At 34.0% G+C, this 19833-nt stretch overlaps 2 protein-coding genes across 4 annotated transcripts; one reads left to right on the top strand and one right to left on the bottom strand.

Moving 5' to 3' along the window:
- Positions 1 to 8056: 8056 nt before the first annotated feature.
- LOC112028035 (high-affinity nitrate transporter 2.1) lies at positions 8057 to 10323 on the top strand. Its single transcript, XM_024060679.2, has 3 exons — positions 8057 to 9115; positions 9200 to 9315; positions 9540 to 10323. Exons 1-3 carry the CDS (start codon positions 8306 to 8308, stop codon positions 10204 to 10206), a joined length of 1593 nt encoding a protein of 530 aa, XP_023916447.1. The 5' UTR covers positions 8057 to 8305; the 3' UTR covers positions 10207 to 10323.
- A 578-nt stretch (positions 10324 to 10901) lies between these two features.
- LOC112028066 (uncharacterized) lies at positions 10902 to 14607 on the bottom strand. 3 transcript variants are annotated; one of them, XM_024060725.2, is made up of 4 exons: positions 14536 to 14607; positions 13023 to 13174; positions 11387 to 11535; positions 10902 to 11302 (listed from the first exon to the last, which is right to left on the bottom strand). In XM_024060725.2, the coding sequence occupies exons 1-4, from the start codon at positions 14579 to 14581 to the stop codon at positions 11215 to 11217; spliced, it is 435 nt and encodes a 144-aa protein (XP_023916493.1). In that variant the 5' UTR covers positions 14582 to 14607; the 3' UTR covers positions 10902 to 11214. The 3 variants fall into 3 exon arrangements, with proteins under 3 accessions (XP_023916493.1, XP_065635147.1, XP_023916494.1); XM_065779075.1 differs by having other exon boundaries at positions 14478 to 14541; XM_024060726.2 differs by lacking the exon at positions 14536 to 14607 and adding an exon at positions 13989 to 14270.
- Between the last annotated feature and the right edge of the window lie 5226 nt (positions 14608 to 19833).

Raw genomic sequence — 19833 nt, 5'->3', positions numbered from 1 at the left:
AGCAGGCTGGATAGGAGGGGGGTGGGGGGAGGAAGTTTGGCCTGGGAAGGCTTTTCTGGTGCTTTGCCCCCAGCCAAGGACTTCATCACCTCTAGTAAGCTGGTCTTTTGTCCTTTTTGAATCCCCATGTCTATTTGGGAGGTAGCCTCTTCTTGAGGGAGATCTGTTTGTGTAGGGAATGGATTGCTGAGGTCACCAACAAGAGCTTATGGTGACTGAGGTTGGTTGAACACCTCAAAATCATCCTCAGAGTCAGTTAGTTCAACAATTTCTTCTTCTTCTTCCTCTCCCTTGATAACGGGATGGGAAGACGCGGCTCCTACTTTGGGTATGCCCTCAAATATAGGAGTTGTGAGGTGGACGCCCTTTGGGATGGGACCGATTGTGAGAAAGCTTGGTGCTGCTACACTATTCCTGTGTAGTCGAGGGTCTTTAGCCCTGATGACACACTTGGGAGCCTGGAAGGTTTTGGTGATGGGGTTGTAACCGAGGATCAGGTGTGCTACACGAAGCTAGCCATCGTCATTGACGAACACCTAGGCCTTCAAAATCTTATCTATGCTTGCTTGATTTACCAAATTGAAGTTCGGTACCGCGGCGTTTGGATCTGCACATCCATCAAAAAAGACAGAAACGCATTGTTAGCAAAGAAGAGGAACGAATTAAACGGTAAATTCATATACTTATGCAAATAAAAAAACAATGTATATGAGAAAGAGAGTAAGTTCGAAATAAAAAACCTAGACCTATAGCCCAACCTGGTTTCTCCTTTCTTGTTGGGCAAGGGAGGCCATCATGCCACTCCTCCAAGATGATTAGAAAATCTTTGTTTAGGCCTTTATTCGAGTCGGGGAGGCATTGGATTAATCTAACTTAATTGTACCTAGACTTTAGGTAGTACCCTTGCCCCTTTAAGTGGTGGAGATTATAAACCCAGTTAACGTCATGGTGGGTAAGCCCTAGGCCCATTTTCTCATTAAGGGCACTATACTCCCCAAAATCCTAAACATGTTTGGGGCACATTGGGTAGGAGCTAGTCTATGAGCCCTAAGATAATCTTTGGTAACAGTACCCATAGGGATTTTCATCCCTCCTTCTATGAAGGCAATCATAGGGATCACTACTTCACCCTCCTGCCTCTTCTCAAACCATTCCCCTTCTTTGCAGTACCTAATGTAAATGTTTGGTGGGATCCTATACTGAGCCCTAAAACTCTCTATTCCCTCCTCGGAGTCTACCAAACACTTAAATCTACCCATTTCCAAAAAGGTTCAAGAAAAACTAAAGAGAATAAGAAGAGAAAATAGAGCCGAGGAAAGGAAAAGTACAAAGAAAAGAAAATTATAGGGAAAGACAAGTTGTAGAGATTTGTGAAGACTTACAGGAGTGAGGAAAGTGTCCTCGGATAGGCTTTTTGTATTTGTAGAGGCATGAGTAAGTGAGAAAAGTTGACAGGTTCAGTGTATGTGCGCTAGAACTAAATGAATGCTAAAGTGTGTAGGAGGATTGATTTGAAAGTTATTTATATCAAAGAAAAAGGCACCATGGGAAAATTCCCGCCCCTGTTCCAGTAGGATTCTCCACCGTTGGATTCGCATCGCGTAGTAGAACGTGGGGGACAGGGAGCTACAGGAATTTAATGAAGGCGTGTCAAGTATGTCGATGCATCAGGAGCATATCTTGAGCAGTTAAAAAGGCATCTATTCAATCAAGAGGAAATGTGTGAAGGGCACAAAATAGCTGAGGTGACATCGAAATCCTCCTTTCTTCCTGATGAGCCAAAAAGAAGAATCTCGAGGGGCTATTGTAAGGGTATTGGGCCCAAGAGCTTATGAACCATGTGCATATTGGGCCCGAGGCCTAAGTTGAGGTCGAGGGATCATCCGAGGAAGGGTAAACGTTGTTAAGGAAGCTCACATTGGTAGATAAATAAGTTAGTTTTGATCATAATGGTCCAGAAGGTTGGGCCGAGGATGAATACCTCATCGGCTGACCAAAACTGAGGTCTGTAGAGGTGGTTTGCCGTCCAGGGGAACGGTCCAGGAAGTTTTGTGGGCATGGATAAAAATTGCAGGAACAAAGGACAGAGAGGAGTCCTAAAATATCTTAGGAAAAGCTACTGCCACCGCATTGAATGCACCCCAGCTAACTCTCTGGCCACATTAATGAGGAAGTGATCCCTAAATAGTGATTTTCAGCCTTACAGCTACTATCCAAAGACTTTAGGAAGGGGTTGATGGGACAAGAACCAACTCCAATGATCTGATCTGCATGTGGAGGGTGAAGATGAGAAGAGAAGATGGTATAAAATAAGAGGGAGACCCTAAGAAAAGGAATTGGAAATTTGTAAGAGAAAACACTATAGCAATTTGAACCATATTTGCAATCAATCTCAATCAATATATATAAGAACAGACCTCCTCAAACTGTGTCGAGGACAAATTTATTCAGATAAATCCAATTCATTTTTGTTTGATTATCTTTAGAATCCATTTTAATTGTTATCTCATTCATTAAAGCCTAGTTCTTTAACCCACTCTCTACAAATTCATTGTATTGGGCTTGAATCCACTCACCTCTTGGGCCAAGGATTCAAAACTAGTCCTTACAATAATAATAATGTGTGTTCAATTTATAATTGTTATTTTTTATGATGAACTTATTACTAACTAAGTTTTATAATAATTATGCTATAATATATATACAACATTTTCCAAAACTATTTTACATAAAATATTACAACATTAATTGTGCATTGCATGAAAAGCCTAGTGGTTGTGTTTTAAAATTACAATTTCAACCCTTTCAATCATTTTTTTAAAAGGCTAATTTTCCAAATAATTTGAAAACAATATCATTTTTCAATAATTATTATTAAAATAATATTATTTTGTAAATTTTTCCACTTATAAAAATAGAAAAAGTTTAATTTTTTTTTCCTGAATATACAAAAAGGTCTTACATATAAGATGTAATGAAACATCCTGGTTTTCAAAAAATCAAAGCTTGAAAGATTTTTAAAAGACTTTAACTATACTTAGCTTACTCTTCATTTTCCATCCCAACCACAAACCACCGAGTAGCCCCGAAAATAAAACACAAAAGAACTCTAAGAGCTTGTGAAAGGGTAAGATAAAAGATGGCCTTTATAGTTTATATTATATAGTTTGTGTCTTCATCAACCCTGCCGGCAACCATGAGAAGAAACTACAATTTGAGTTCAAAGGAAAGATGTACTTGCTATATAGTCTGATTGACCTGATAAGTTAGTAAGAGAATGTGGGCCATTGCAATTTTAATATTAGTATGGTAAAGACACGCGAACAAAGCATGCCATTATTAATTAATAAGAGTAGTGCTACTATATTCACAACATTTTCACAATAATTTTACAATAAATCTAACTTAGTAAGCTGATACTAATTCTAATTTGGGCCAAATGCTAATATTATTTTTTTACCCACCAATAACAGCTCTTTGCATAAGATTTATTGTAAAAATGCTGTGAATGTAGCATTACTCCAAAATTAATTCTGCCTCCAAACATAATTTTTAATCCTTGTTTTTTTTAAAGCTTAAATAACAATAATAAATATTAGCAGTAGCCCAATGGGACAAGCTATGGGTTGGTTTCTTTACCCATGGGTGCCCGGTGAGCCGGCCCGTTAGCTCAGCCCATTAGCTTGACCCGTTAGCCTGACTCATTGCCCAAAATTCATAACAAAATAATTTGGGGGTTGGGCGGGTAAGGGATTGAACTTTAGACATTATAAAAACTTTAAGACCACACACCTAACCACTAAATACTTGGAGTGATTGTGATACAATATGCATAATAAATATATATATTTTGGTATTAGTCTAGTAGCTTTGATTTTTAAAACTAAGTTGCCCTACCTCTGTCTTTGGAAAGAAAGTCATTCTTTCCTTTGATAAATTCTAATTCTTTCCTTACAAGTTACAATTATAGAAGAAATTCCTTGAAAAAAAAAAGCTTACCGTTGGTTGGAAGAAATTCTTTCCTTTAAGAGTTGATATTTGATTCTTCATATATTTCCTTTAAGAAGATTACTGTTTGAACAATACAAAAGTTAGTTCTCTTTTTTTTTTTTTTTGTGTGTGTGTTCAAGTATCCAATCTATAAATACCTATGACATTTCTCTCATTTTACTCACAAAAAATCTCTCAAATTCAAACTCTCCCTAGACTATTCTCAATTTTTCATCTTTTATTATTTTTGCCCTCTTATAGTTATATACTCTATAGATTAATAGTATTATATTTTTAATAGTTATATTTATACAATTACAAGTATCAAATAATCAAATTCTTCAAGTTGGAGGCTTGAGCATCCAATTGCATTTGAAAATCAACTTCTCCAAATTGGAGTGGAACTGTGGAAGCTATCTGTCTCAAAATTTGATTGACTGGGTAACATCTTTTCATAACTTTTATGATATACTTGCTGTCTCATTATTTGTATACATTATTTTTGTTAGTTTTCAAAATTTTAAAATGACTCATAGAAATGATCACATTATACTAGATGATTTAGATGAGCAAGGGCAACATTTTGAGTCAATTGGTTCCCCCACATCCCCAGTTTCCCCTACATCTAATGTACCAACTAATAATAATACTACACTTGGCTCAAATCCAAGTTTTACTAATAAAAAATTAAAAAGTGAAGTTTGGAAAATTTTTGATAGGGTAGAGAGGATAAAACAAGATGGAACAAAAGAAATTAAAGCTATATGTAGCAAATGTGGTGACGAGCTGGTTGGTGGCCCAAGTGTGGGGACTAACCATTTAAAACGTCATATGTTAAATAGTTGAAAGCGAAAAAATCGAATGGATATTAGAGATTTTCAACAATTAGGAAAAGATAAGGAGGGAAATTTAACTACGTTTATTTTCACTGATGCAAATGCACGTAATGAAGTGGTAGAATATCTTGTTAGAGCTGAACACCCATTTACATTTGTTGAAAAACATAATTTTACAGGAATGGTGCAACGTGGTTTTACTCCACAATGTAAAAGATTTTCTGCATCCACCACAAAAAGAGATATTATGAAGAGTTTTAAATTTTATAAAGAAAAATTAAAAAGTATTTTGCATGCACATAGTGGTAGATTTTGTTTAACTTCCGACCTGTGGACATCAAGAAATAAATTAGGTTTTCTCTCTTTGACTATTCATTATATTGATTCTAATTGGAATTTAAATAAAAGTATAATATCATTTAAAATGTTGGAATCTCCACACGCGGGATATAACATTGCAAATCTTATTAGTAAGGAACTTCAATATTGGGGGATTACTGATAAAATATTTTCAATAACACTTGATAATGCAACAAATAATGATACAGTATAGATGTTTTTAAAAGAAAAATTAGCTTACCTTTACATGGTACATTATTTCTAATACGTTGTTGTGCACATATTTTAAATATAACTGTTCAAGATGGTTTATCAAATTGTGCACATATTTTAAATATAATTGTTCAAGATGGTTTATCAAATTTATCCACATCTGTTGAAAAAATAAAAGATATTGTTTGTAATATTAATAGTTCTCAAGCAAGATATGAATTGTATATAAAATGTTGTATGGAATTGAAAAGAAACAAAAAAAAATAAATATAAATATTGATGTGCCTCATAGGTGGAATGCTACTTATCTTCTTTTAGATTCAACAATAAAATATAAAGGTGTTTTAAATTTATATTATTCTCATCTTTCTCAAAATTCACGTTGTCCTCTAGAAAAAATTGAAGAACATGATTGGATGTTAGCAAAACTTGTAAGAGACTTTTTAAAGGTTTTTGATGATTCAACAAAAAAATTTTGTGGTGTATATTATCCAACATCTTGTAGAGTTATAATTCAATTAACTAAAATTTGTGCAAAATTTTCAAAATTTTATGGGCAAACTTTTGGAATATTTGATGAAACGTTAGATTTAATGAGACAAAAATTTGACAAATATTGGGGAGATATTCCTTCGATTTTTGGAATGGCTATTATTCTTGATCCTAGATTGAAGAGTTGAATGTTTTTTTAGAAATAATTTATAATGATGAAGTTGAAAAAATTAAAAAGACCATACAACCATTTCAAAATTCAATGACACAATTATTTGATTATTATGGAAGTGTTTATAAAAAGAACAAGCATCTTCAGTAACATCAAGTGAGTTATCGGAATTTCAACATTATTTAAATCAACATTTACTTGAAATTGATGAAGAAGGATCATTTGATTTATTGGGCTAGTGGAAAACAAATCAAAGTAAGTATCCCATACTTTCCATTATGGCTTGTGAAATATTATCAGTTCCTGTTTCCACAGTAGCATCGGAAGCATCTTTTTCTGCAGGTGGTAGAGTTGTATCTAACAAGAGATGTGGTCTTAGTCCCGAGACTGTTGAGGCACTTTTGTGCTTAAAGGATTGGAACTTAGCAGACACAGACGACAAGAAGTAGAATTAGCCGAGGCATTTGAGTGATTGAAGTTAGAAAGGCCCGAGTGGATGCCAAGAAGTCCACCACATGACCAACAATCCACCACTTCAAGATAATGCTTGGCAAATAGTTATAAAATTTATGTAACAAGTTTTTCAATTTTTTTCTTAGATAAAATTATTTGATGTTTCAACACAAATAGATTGGGAATTGCAAATGATAGACAAGTCTGTGGGTGCCAACCTAGTTGGGATGTACACATTTTGTAGTGATGCAAATATTTTCAGTCTAATATATTCATGAAAATTTCAATGTACTTATTTATTCTTATCAATACAAGTTAATCAATTGTTCAATTTGATAGTTTGTAATAATACATAATTATAATTTTTTTGGTTAAATTTTTATAACCCCATTGAAGACATGTTAAAAATGCCCATTAAACCCACCTCACTAGCCCAGCCCCCGCCCAAATGGGCATTGCCCATGGGTAGAGCCATGGGCTACGGTTTTTCCATCTAGCCCGGCCCGACCTAGCCCTTTGACTAGTCAACAACCCGTTGAGCCCAGCCCATTAGACCCATAGGTCCAAGTAAGCCTGGCCCATTGACGAGGCCTACATTAACCAAACAAAAACAAGACAAGACCAAACAAGAAGTGAAAAAATTATTCAACAAAAAGCTTATTATAAAACAAAAAGATAAAATTTGTAGCTTGTTCAACCTATTTAATAAAAATAATTTATAATTTCATTTTTCTTCAAAAAATGGTACCAAGAAAAATATTGTGGTAATTTAAATTTCTTAGTGACCACCCTAAAAAAAATTCCTAGAGCCGCCACTGTACACATTCCAGCTGAAATCGTGTTTTAAATTGTGTGTTCAGTACACTCGATGCGTAACTATCACCAGATTCACCGCTCCATGCACTTCCACTACCTTGGTATGATAAACAGTCACTGGCACTAAGTACTGTCCTTCCATGTGACTTTGTCTGAGATGATACTCGATCAACTTGATCTTGTTACCGGAACTGACCTGTTTGTTTTCGTAGATTCCTGACCATACCTAAACTTGCAGATGGGAATTAGCAAAATTACGTGACCAAGAATGAAAAAAGGAAATAAAATGGTGCATGGCTTTGTTCTTAATGAATAGAAATATTTCTATTTCACTTTTAATTTTTCACTTTATGTCCCATAAACTGCAGTATGTTCTGCTTTCAATTCCTACAAGCAGTCTGTTAATGGAGTATAAAGTGAAATACTCAAAATAAAACAAAAGACATTTATTAGTTAACCATTGCTAGACCGACTTAGAATGCAGCCAGTTACACGTCATGGTCTAATGGGTTGGATTCCTACAAACTGATGTAAAAGAAAACTTTGTCCTACATAAAATTAGAGAAATAAGAACTCTCTCTTTAGAAAATGTATATACATTCCAAAAAACAAAGATATTTAAATTAGGACATAAAGAATATTATATTAGCAGAACTCTATAATTAACTTGAGTTATTATAGTCTGGTAATCATTAATCAATAATCAAGCGCAGCTAAGAGCTCTTCTATTAATGGACACCTGACCTGACCCCTTCGGTGTACGATGAGGCTTTTTTCTTGTTTGTATCGAAGATGCGGCGAAAAGGATTCTATATGTGTTTGTTAAAGATTCAAGTACTTGGGAGATTGGCCTTTACGAAGGTCAACGTTTATACCAATATAAATACCATAACATCCTTGACTCCCTTACAACAAAACCAACACTAGCCAGCTATACTTTTTTATACTCCCCTTCACACATTCTCGAGCACTTTCCAAAGAAAGAGAGAGAGAGATGGGTGAAGTGGAGCAATCCCCAGGAAGCTCCATGCATGGAGTAACAGGCAGAGAACAAACCTTTGCCTTTTCTGTTGCTTCACCAATGGTCCCAACTGATACAACTGCAAATTTTGCTTTACCTGTTGATTCTGAGCACAAGGCCAAGGTGTTCAAGCTCTTCTCCTTTGCCAATCCTCACATGAGAACCTTCCACCTTTCTTGGATTTCCTTCTTTACTTGCTTTATCTCCACCTTTGCCGCGGCTCCACTTGTTCCAATCATTCGTGATAACCTCAACCTAACCAAAGCAGATATTGGAAATGCTGGAGTTGCTTCTGTCTCAGGAAGCATTTTCTCTAGGCTTGTAATGGGAGCAGTTTGTGACCTAATAGGACCAAGATATGGGTGTGCATTTCTAATCATGCTCTCAGCTCCAACTGTCTTTTGCATGTCATTCGTGTCAAATGCTGGAGGCTATATTGCTGTCCGTTTTATGATTGGATTTTCTCTTGCAACATTTGTGTCATGCCAATACTGGATGAGCACAATGTTTAACAGCAAGATCATTGGGCTTGTCAATGGCACTGCTGCTGGCTGGGGCAATATGGGTGGAGGAGCCACTCAACTCCTAATGCCTTTGCTCTATGAATTGATTCAGCGTGCTGGCGCCACCCCCTTCACTGCCTGGAGGATAGCTTTCTTTATCCCTGGGTGGTTTCATGTGATCATGGGAATCTTGGTCTTAATTCTAGGCCAAGACTTGCCTGATGGAAACCTCAATACCTTACAGAAGAAGGGTGAAGTTGCCAAAGATAAATTCTCCAAGGTCAGTTTTGTTGAACTATACTCTTTTTTTTTTTTTTTGTTAAACAGCCAAGAAATATTAGACTAATTTGGTTTTATGTCACAGGTGCTGTGGAATGCTGTCACAAACTATAGGACATGGATCTTTGTCCTCCTCTATGGCTACTCCATGGGTGTTGAGTTGTCCACAGATAATGTCATTTCTGAGTATTTCTATGATAGGTTAGTCTCCCTCCTCTTCACTAGTCCCATTAAAAATTATAAGAATCAGGCTAAAATACAACAATTGTTCCTTAAGTTTTTATTTTGGTTACATCATCTAAAGGATTAAGTCGACCACTTTATACTTCAGGGAATAAAATCACCTGTGAGTTAAAGTTTAGAGACCATAGCAGTGTATTTAAGCCTAAGAATTAGAAACTAACCGTCCGTTTGATATGTGGCAGGTTTAATCTTAAGCTTCACACAGCCGGAATGATTGCTGCCTCCTTTGGTATGGCCAATATTGTTGCTCGTCCATTTGGTGGTTATGCCTCTGACTTCTCAGCCAGATATTTTGGCATGAGGGGCAGGCTATGGACCCTTTGGATCCTCCAAACTCTAGGAGGTGTCTTCTGTATCTGGCTTGGCCGTGCCAATTCATTAGCTGTTGCTGTCTTGGCAATGATCCTCTTCTCTGTTGGAGCTCAAGCTGCGTGTGGAGCAACTTTTGGCATCATACCATTCATTTCTCGGAGATCATTGGGTGTTATATCAGGCATGACTGGTGCTGGTGGAAACTTTGGCTCTGGATTGACCCAATTAGTGTTCTTTACAAGCTCAACATTCACCACTGCAACAGGCCTCTCTTTCATGGGGGTCATGATTGTGTGTTGCACTCTTCCTGTGACATTGGTTCACTTCCCACAGTGGGGGGGCATGTTCCTTCCACCTTCCCAAGACAAGGCGAAATATACCGAAGAATTCTATTATGGCGCAGAGTGGAACGAGGAGGAGAAGCAGAAGGGTTTGCACCAACCAAGTCTCAAATTTGCTGAGAACAGCCGGTCAGAGCGAGGCAAGCGGGTGGCCTCAGCTCCAACTCCACCAGATTCAACACCAGCACTTGTTTAGTTAATTAAGGAAAGATAAATTAAAGTCATGGTGGAAGCTAATAGAAACCAATAATGAGAGCAAAGGATGTGTACAATGTTCTGTGTCTCTCTTATGTACCATGATCCTTCTTTCTTGCCTCGCATTTACCTTACTAGTCATTAAGATGAATGCAAGATTTATAAAACACCCATACATATAGTTTTGCAGGACATGTCTGATGGCTCTATATGTTCCAATTTCTAGGGAACCATGACCTCATTAAAAATCAACATGGGGCGCACTTGCATGATTTACTGTACTTTCCTCTGACCGACCCAGATCTGTTCAGTCCAATCAGTTTCCTGCCCCAACATATTTTAAGGGCCCAAGCCCACAAAGTAATGTGATACGCTACAACCATTATAAGTAGTTTACAGTGTCCCCTCCATTTGATATTGCCATATTGGGCTCCGCTTTGACCCAGTTATTCAGCCTTGCTTAGCATATGTGAAAACTAGCTTTTGCGCGGCGACACCCATGACCCACACACCCCCCCCCCCCTCCCCCCCCCCCCCCCCCCCCCCCCCCCCCAAAAAAAAAAAAACAACAACAAAAGAAAGAGGTTACATCGAATGTATAGTTAGTTACATGCTTTTCTGACCCCTATGAGCCATTCAATTTCAAATTACTCTCAGGTGTCTCTTCAAAAGCAGAAGCAAATAAGCACCCAGAAGAAATATAAACGAACACAGCTAGCAGCAGATTGATACTACTAACAGGCTTGTTTTTATGATATTGCATAAAGAAAGTTCAGCTATAACAAAGATATACACATGCTCATCAATTAAGGTACATTTAACGAAGTTTTTGAGTACCATTGCAACAAAAAGGAACAATTATAACAAAAGCATATACATCATCCAGCAAGTTAAGTACATAAAAAAAGTTAAATCACTTCCAATGTTCTGAGTGTAAATTGATGTATCTTCTAATGATGCATTGGAGGGTGCAGCCTTTTCAACTAGAAACAAAAGATTTTAGAGCTCACTAGTAGCTTAGCTTTCCACGACCACCGCAAGTACTACAGTTTCGAGCAGAAGAGCACCTTGTACAGTAGCTCCATTTCTTTGGAAGCCTGACATAGTCCAATTCAGTTCAGTTCAGTGGACTAATTCAAACTTGAGAGAGAGAGAGAGAGAGAGAGTTGACGAAAGAATACCCTGCTGTATATCGAGTGGCCATATTCTTTGCAGTCAATCTTGCCTTCTCAGCACTTTCCTCTGACAATTTCTTGAGCACAAATCCTTCACCATTGCATTCAGAACATATGCCAGAACCACCACAATCTTCGCAGACTTTTGTAGGAATCTGAATTTTGAAAAGGAATTCAAGTTAAAGAAAGTATCAGGCACGGAAAAGAGCTCTAGCCTCTAGGTGAACAAACAGATGGCTCAATGTATCCCACTCCTTTATATGTCTTTTGGCACAAATTGTGCAATGACTAAATACTAAGCACCTAGTTTTGGTGATTCCATAACATTATTGTCCCAGAAAAAAGGAACATAAAAGGAAGAGAGAGAATACAAGAAAAGAGAAAAGGTTTGAAACAAGACTTCAAGAAGACCAGCAGAAATTCAATCTCTGATTAACAATCAAATACTGCATGAAACATGACTTTCTTGCCCAATGGTCCAACCATCCAAGGGTTATGAAAACAGATGTTAAGTGTTCTTGACTAATCTTCTTACATTAAACCAACAAGTTTGGAAGAATCATTCCTCTTATAATCCATTTGCTTCTAAGTGCCCATCCCAGATCCATGCCAAGTTTTATGCTCATTAGCTTGGTGCTAACAAGGCTAATTGTGAATTCTTTTGACCCCACCTCAAGGAGTTCTTAAGGTATAAATTAAAACTTGATATATAGTGGTCGCATTAATGGTAAATCTGGCGGAAGTTATGAAAAACTATTAGCTGTTCTCATAATTTTCTCATTAAACATTTTTATATTTAGTTTTTCCTTTTGACTTATGATTTTTTTTTTGTTTTTAATTATGAAAAAGGGAGAAGGATGGGAGGAGGGAATTGTGAGTAAATACAAAAAATTCTCATATATCAGATGCCTAGAACCACCATTTTATATTTAAAATTACTCCTAGGATATGGTTAATTATATATGGCACTGCATCTTGTTAAACAAATAAGCAGTTTAAGAGTTCCACTGAATGAGCAATTGAGCATTAAAGGAAACATAAAAAGATTTATTGCTTAGATATTTAGCTACCAATATTTTCTAATGAGTAAATATGGATTTTATTGAACAAAGAAGAATATTCCAGTATATAACGAACATAAGACAACTCTTTGATTTGTGGAAAATATCCTATCTTGTAGGACAAATCTTTTTCAATTTTTGATAAATTACCAATTATCCCAAAAGCTATAGCTCTTAAGAAATGGTGAATCTAATCATTTAATCGTAATTCTAACATCCTATTCAGCCGACTGTTCCCTTTAAGATTTGCAAAGGAACCTTCACGTAAGAGTAGACAAACTAAACATATACAAAAAATAACATATGTTAATGAATGAATGATTCATCAAACTATTACACCCTGGAGCAAATTACAAGTAATAAGATTTTTTTTTTCAAACGATGCAAGATGTCATTTGATATTACTTTGCTAATGAAATATATGTTAAATAGAAAAATCACACCAAAACACTTGCAGATTCCTCTCTGAAAATTCATAGTGACATCAGTGAAGTTGCCCATTGCATGTATCTTAACATGAATACTCTTCTCTAAAGCAATATTTAATAAATTTTATATGTCGAAGCAAATTAATTACTCACCTGAGTGGCCTGAGAAGCCTCAGTATTTCGCCTTACAAGAATAGTAGCTGCAGCACCCACAACTGTGGCAGCAATTGCCACAGAAGCCGCTGTTTCTGGTAGAGCGCAAGACACCTTAAATATTTTTCTTCCTTGTTCTTGTGACTTTCCACCTTTTAAAAGGCAATAATTAGGAAACAACGATATCAAATATTGGAATCCAAAATTGCTTTGCAACATCAAAAACAAGCAATAAGCTTCTATTGGTTGACTCAGTTCAATCAAATTCCACTTCTATTTGTGAAAATCATTACATATCTTTAGAACCAAAATGAAATATCTTGCATTCTAATATAAGTTTCTTTCTAGCTGATTTGCAAATGCACTATAAGCATAGACTTAAACTAACATGTTTGGGTCACATACACTATAAGCATAGACTTTAACTAACATGTTTGAGTCACATATATCATGCCTCATTCTTTAAATTGACATGTCTTGTAAACAGAGGTTTCACATTTGCATCCAATTCCATTGAATTCTAATAATCACAGTGATCTATTGGTTTGTTTATTAACTATGATTGGTTTCCATTACATTTTCTACAAGACAAGTGCTGATAGGATACCAAAATCTGCAAGCAACAATTCAGGTGGACTTATACCAACAGAGGTTAAAACTGTCACGTATGGTAGCCCAGAACTAGGCAATCAGAATGCTCATTTAATAGCATCAACTCAATTGCAGGTATATGCTTATAACTTGATAAAGAAAGATACAGAATTTCACCCTCCACAATCAAATACATATTAGCTCAAAGCAATCGCTTCACCCATCAAATCACAGAAAGCTCATTGAAGCACACAACTTCAACCAGCATTAGTACTAGTGTCCCCTCAACACCCACAACAATTATAATTGGTTTGGAAATCTAGAAACAGGGAAAACATCTTTATCTTAATTTAAGACACCCATTATAGCACAAACCTTCCTCCATAAAGATTACAATGAATAGGTATGGTGAAACCACCAAATCAGCTAGAACCCAGTTCTAAATAACACTCAAATGCAAATATATAATATACCCATCAACAACCGCATACTAATAAAAGCCCCCAATAATTCAATCTATAATTGGATTCTCCATTTAATCACTATCCCATTTTTTTCCCACAGATGTATCAACTACCATCACCAACTTGCAGTACCTAGACATCAAACAGGCAAGTCATTTTAACATAAACCAACTACTGCTGTCACTTTTATTTAACAATCTCTTAAAGGGTATCTTCTCTTGGTTAAGTTTCACTACCTAATATACCAAACAAGCATATAATTAAACAAAATACTATAAATTGAATGGTTCCATTTACTAAGAAGAAAGAGAAGAAATTACTATGGTGAAATAGACAACTTGGGACAAAAATATTTAGAGGTGTCAGACAATGACAAGACAGGTAAACGGTTAAAAGAAACCTTGAAATTCTGTTAAACCCACAAAGGAGAAAGAGGGAGTTATCATTTATTATCTTACTCTTAGAAAATGAGGGAATTGAGACAGTGCGCAAAGAGAGCTCCATTTAAAAAAGGTGACCTTTTTGAGTTCCAGCATTGTTAGTTAGTTCCCTTATCCTGGTAGCTGGGGATGTTTTCAGTAAAGCCCTTGATAATGCATACAATTCCAGAACTGCCATTCAAATTAATATCCGTGCAAAGCACGTGCCTAAATGCTAATTTGTGAATTCCACTTACATACTTGAGATTTTGACAACTATGTCTAAGTAATTTCAGAATTGATCAATTTGATCCTTACAACCAACTTAATCCTTAATACAGTTGAGAAAAATGACTAACTGGTTTAACATCGTTTAGGGACTAAATTGGCCGTAGAAATCAAATTGGTCAGTTTTGAAAAGTCTTGAACTTGGTTAGTATTAGCTCAAAACTTAAAGTATGTTAATAGAATGGTAAAATGCAAAACTGATCTTCTAAGGTTTTTTTTTTTTTTTTTTTTTTTTTTTTTTTTTTTTTTCAGGTTTCATTTCAATCTTTTAACTTTGTTTTTGTTCATTTCAGTCCTCTAACTTTTTTCCCATCAACTTTTATTATATGTTGTGGTTAATTTTTCAATTTTATATATTTTTCTTCAAATTTTTTAAATTAACAAAATTCAATTAATTATTGAAAAATATTTTCTAGATTTTTTTTTTTCAAAATTTTTTAACAAAAGTTAATGGAAAGACCTTAATTAAATAAATTTGAAATTTAGAGGACTGAAATGAACGAAAGCAAAGTTAAAGGAATGAATTGAAATATAAAGAAAGTTAGATGATTAGTTTTGTATTTTAGCCTTAATAGAATTTACCTATAGGAAAAAAAAAATGCCAACTTATTAGTTCTTTACTTCTTTTCCTCTATAAGGTGTTTGATTTGATGACAACGAGCATTCAAGCATTCAGTTACTTTCATTTACTTGTTTGTCTCAACATACCTCTCTCTAGTTGAATTGATCATGATTAGAAAATCCAACATTTTTAGTGTGTTTTTGGATGATGTTATTTTCCCGTATATGTTTATGCTGTAATAATAAAAGTACAATTCTATTTTGAAAAATGTAATACTATACTTATGCATTTTTTTTAAGGTAAAAATTAGTTTTTGTAGTCACATTTGTTTATCAAATTAGAAATAATTTTTTAATCAATATAATATTTTTCTGTTTTTAGTTTAAATTGATGAATGTAAAATTTGTATGTTAATACATGTACAATTCATGTATTTATTATCAAATAGTAAATAGTTACATAACAATTAATAAATGTTTGTACATATTAAATTTTTTTTTAAATATTCTTTGTATGCCGATGAATTAAAAAAAATGGTAAATAATATATGTTTATACATCTAAAATACAATATATTTATACATATCTAATTTTTTTTGTTGTAGAATATACTTTGTTAAAAATTATTGTCTTTATCTTATATTTTCATTTACATTTTTTTACTGATCATAAAAAAACCTCTCAGATTTGAGTTCACTCTTGCTATAGACAACCAAGCGCATAACAACTGAATATGATACACGTCGTAGACATCTTGATCATGAGCCATTGAAAAGAAGAGTAATCCAATTATGTTCAAGATCCAACCAATCATTGATCCAAGTCCCCCACCGAAACCACAGTACCTTACTAGGTAAATATGAAGATTGACAATGGTAAGTATAGTAAAATCTCATGCCAATTATCGACAGAGTCCCTTCCTGAAACTGATTCCTCAAAGTACGAAGGTATTTACGTTGTGACCCTCATAACACAACGCAATATACTTTAGAGCTTGAGCAAGATCCCTTTTAAGTATCTCATTTTTACCTTTTTTTTTTTTTTTTCTTTGTGCTAAATTGATAAAGTAGTCTATCAATATCAAATTTTAATTTTTTTAAAAAATAATTTGGGTGGCCACAACTTTTAGACCACTTTGTTATATTCATCCTAAGCTTTGGATGAATTTTTATACCTCCGTACTCTGTATTTATAACTTGCATCTAATTACTAATGAGTCCTTCTAACATTTTTTTTTTAATCATTTATAGGTCTAAGATGTATGAAGCGTTGTTTTATTTATTTATTTTTTCCCAAACACATTGGCAAGAAATCAACTATCAAAATCAACATCATGAATTTTATTGCTCTATCAAGGAAAATATCAAATTTCAATAAATGATAGACTGAGTATTTGACTCTAAAAGGTAAATTTTATTATATAAATAAAAATAAATATAAACATATGTATATACATAAAAAGAACATATTAAATTCAACAATATATTATTTGAGTATTTGACTCTAAAAGGTAAATTTTATTATATAAATAAAAATAAATATAAACATATGTATATACATAAAAAGAACATATTAAATTCAACAATATATTATTTACATAAACAAAAAACGACTAATTTAACAAATATACATATTACTTAAATTATTGAATTGTATATATACAAAAATTCATAAAAATAATAAACTTAAGGATTTTTTTAAAATTATTAATAAATATATTTTATTTTGTACTTTTTTTATCTTGGATTTAAAGAATTGCAAGAACTACTTCTTATTTATCATTTTTTCCATTATCATTGTTTTTCTTTTATATGTTTTGAACAGTCAAATACATTGATAATTTAGAAAATATTTTCTTTATGTTTTTCTTTAAAAAGTGTAAAACATATGAAAATGATTTCATCTTAAAAGAACTGCTACCAAACTAGGATGATTGTACAACCACCTTGGAATATTTCCAAATAAGTAACTCTATTTAACATCTAGGATTACCAATGAGGGGTTGTTTGATACAGTGAGTGAGATGGTTCCTTCAAAGTGATTGCCACTAAGCACTCCAACCATGGCATGTCAAAGTCCCCCTGAAAGTATTTTTCCTCACAATTACTATTTGATAGATTTGAATAGACCAATGAGTATGAGCTGCCATTTGTAGTCAAACTTTGTGGAATTGTCCCCAAGAGCATGTTATTGGAAAGGTCCAATATTTCAAGAGGCAAATTACCCAAAGTCCAATGGATGTTGCCTTCTAAAAAATTTGGGGACACGTTACAAAGCTATAACACTAGAAAAAGATGCCCAATAAATATACCATTGGAAGAGAATGTGAGAGAAATAGCAAATTTATATAATATAAAAAATGATAAAAAGAAGAATACTCAAAAGAAAATATTTAATTGTAAACACCAAACTATCCAAGTCATGCTATGTAATAAAATAATATGATATCATTATATACTATAGAATGTCATAGAATAACATCTATCAATCAAAGAAAAAAAAAAGATGACAAATTAGAGCACAACCAAATGGCATCAAAGGATAAATTTAAATTTTTATTAATGTTGTGTTCATTACTTATTAGGATCCATAATTTTTAGGCATTTCAAAATAAAATAGAAAATCAACAAGATTGGATGGAGGGAATACTAAGCAACTTGAGAAAATACTTCCTTGTATTTAGGAAAAAGTGAAATTTTAAAAATTTGCATATAATCAAGGATCAAAATCCTCTTAAGGTCCTAAAGTACTCTACATGTAAAGTTCTATAAAAAAGCAAAAACTTTTCCCAAACATATAGTAAAGTTATGGTATGGATGGCTAACCTTAACAAAATCAATACTATATAATATACCAAAATATAAGGTTAAAGGTTGTATTCCATTCCTAGTTTCTATACCTTGTTATTATATGGTTTAAATTTTGAATTTTGATTTTAAGAATTTAAAAAAAAATTAAAATTAGTTTAAAACTAAAGAGTAGCCCAACTAGTTAAGCATGGCATAGATATATTAAGTCGAAAATCATTGATTTTTGTATCTTTGTGTCCCATTTCATTCGGGACCATACTCTCTCGTCCAGGGGGGAAAAATCTGCCGTCAATTTTATTTTGTAAATGTCATACTATACACACCAAGTTCTCTTGCACAAGTTTCTTATTTTACAACGTGATGTATGATATAAAATGATGTTAAAGGCTCTCGAATTAATGTGAATGAGACATGTAACCTGTCGAGCAAATCAATTACTATCATAACAATGAGATATACAACTTCTATACAACGTGATGGATGATTTTTTGTTACCAAAAGCTGTGTAGCTCAATGACACTGTCTGATCTCGATTGCCTGTATGAGAAGAACTATGTTTAAATCTCTCTTCTCTATTTATTGTAATAATTATTATCTTATTATTATACAGAAAAAATATGAATTTTTTTTTTCTTTTGTAACCATGAATTCAATTTTGTAGGGGTAAGTAATTAATTCAAATTGTTATTGGTCATTATGTGAGTGAGTTGGTGTCAGCTGGAGAGTTATATATAGGACCCTCGAAAAAATAGACTATGATTGCAAATGGTTCGAAGATGAAGAGGTCGAGTAAATCTAGCCAGAAAATTTAGCACCAACAAATGTTGTTGGGGCTGAGATTAAATATAAAGGACAAACATATCAGAAGGTATGGTCAGAATTATCAGGCAGTGTTACTTGTGCAAGCTAAAAAATCTTGAATATGAGAGCAAGTTAGGTAAATTTTAGAAAACAAGTTGTGCTACTCTCTTCCTTCCACCCATAGTCATTAATTGTGTACATGCATTGCACGATGTTTCACCCACCAATTAATGATACACTTTTGTCACTATCGTTGTTGCATTCTCTTGCTTGCTACTTTAATAAGTTGATACAGTACCCACTCTCTCAAAAAAAAAAAAAAAAACAAAACAAAAACAAGCCTACAACTATGCAATTGCAACCTGCATTAAATATTTGGAAGCAACTTTATCCTCAATGCCTTCATGGGATTGTATTGTGCTGTGTGACATGAGCCTCGAAAGTTGTCGGTTGGGCCATAACTTTGACAAGTGTCCCAAAGGGGGTGACATGTTAGATTTATTTTTTTAAATCTTTGTCAGCCTGCATGGCTCAGCAATGAGCTCCATTCACCTTCCAAGTTCCACTATTCCTTTGGTACATGCATCGCGAGCCGAAAAGGTTAAATTTTGTTACACACTCACTGTTGCACATATTTTGCATGCATTCTTTTAAAATATGAGCCTAAAATGTGTGCAACAATTAGTATATGATAATCATTATTCAGCCAAAATACCACTTGACATTAATAAAGTTATTAAGGTTGATTTTTATATACCATTCAACAATGGTACAAAACGCCAATAATCTTTTAACTCAATTGGTTAATACTTCCTAGAAACATCAAGGATCATGAGATAAACCGGTTGAGTTAATCCCCTGCAGAAAACTCATCAAA

This window comes from Quercus suber, unplaced genomic scaffold, assembly GCF_002906115.3.
Source record: "Quercus suber isolate HL8 unplaced genomic scaffold, Cork oak 2.0 scaffold_198, whole genome shotgun sequence".
Classification (NCBI taxonomy): domain Eukaryota; kingdom Viridiplantae; phylum Streptophyta; class Magnoliopsida; order Fagales; family Fagaceae; genus Quercus; species Quercus suber.
The sequence above is the reverse complement of the archived record's forward strand: the minus strand, read 5'-3'. Positions and strand labels throughout refer to the sequence as shown.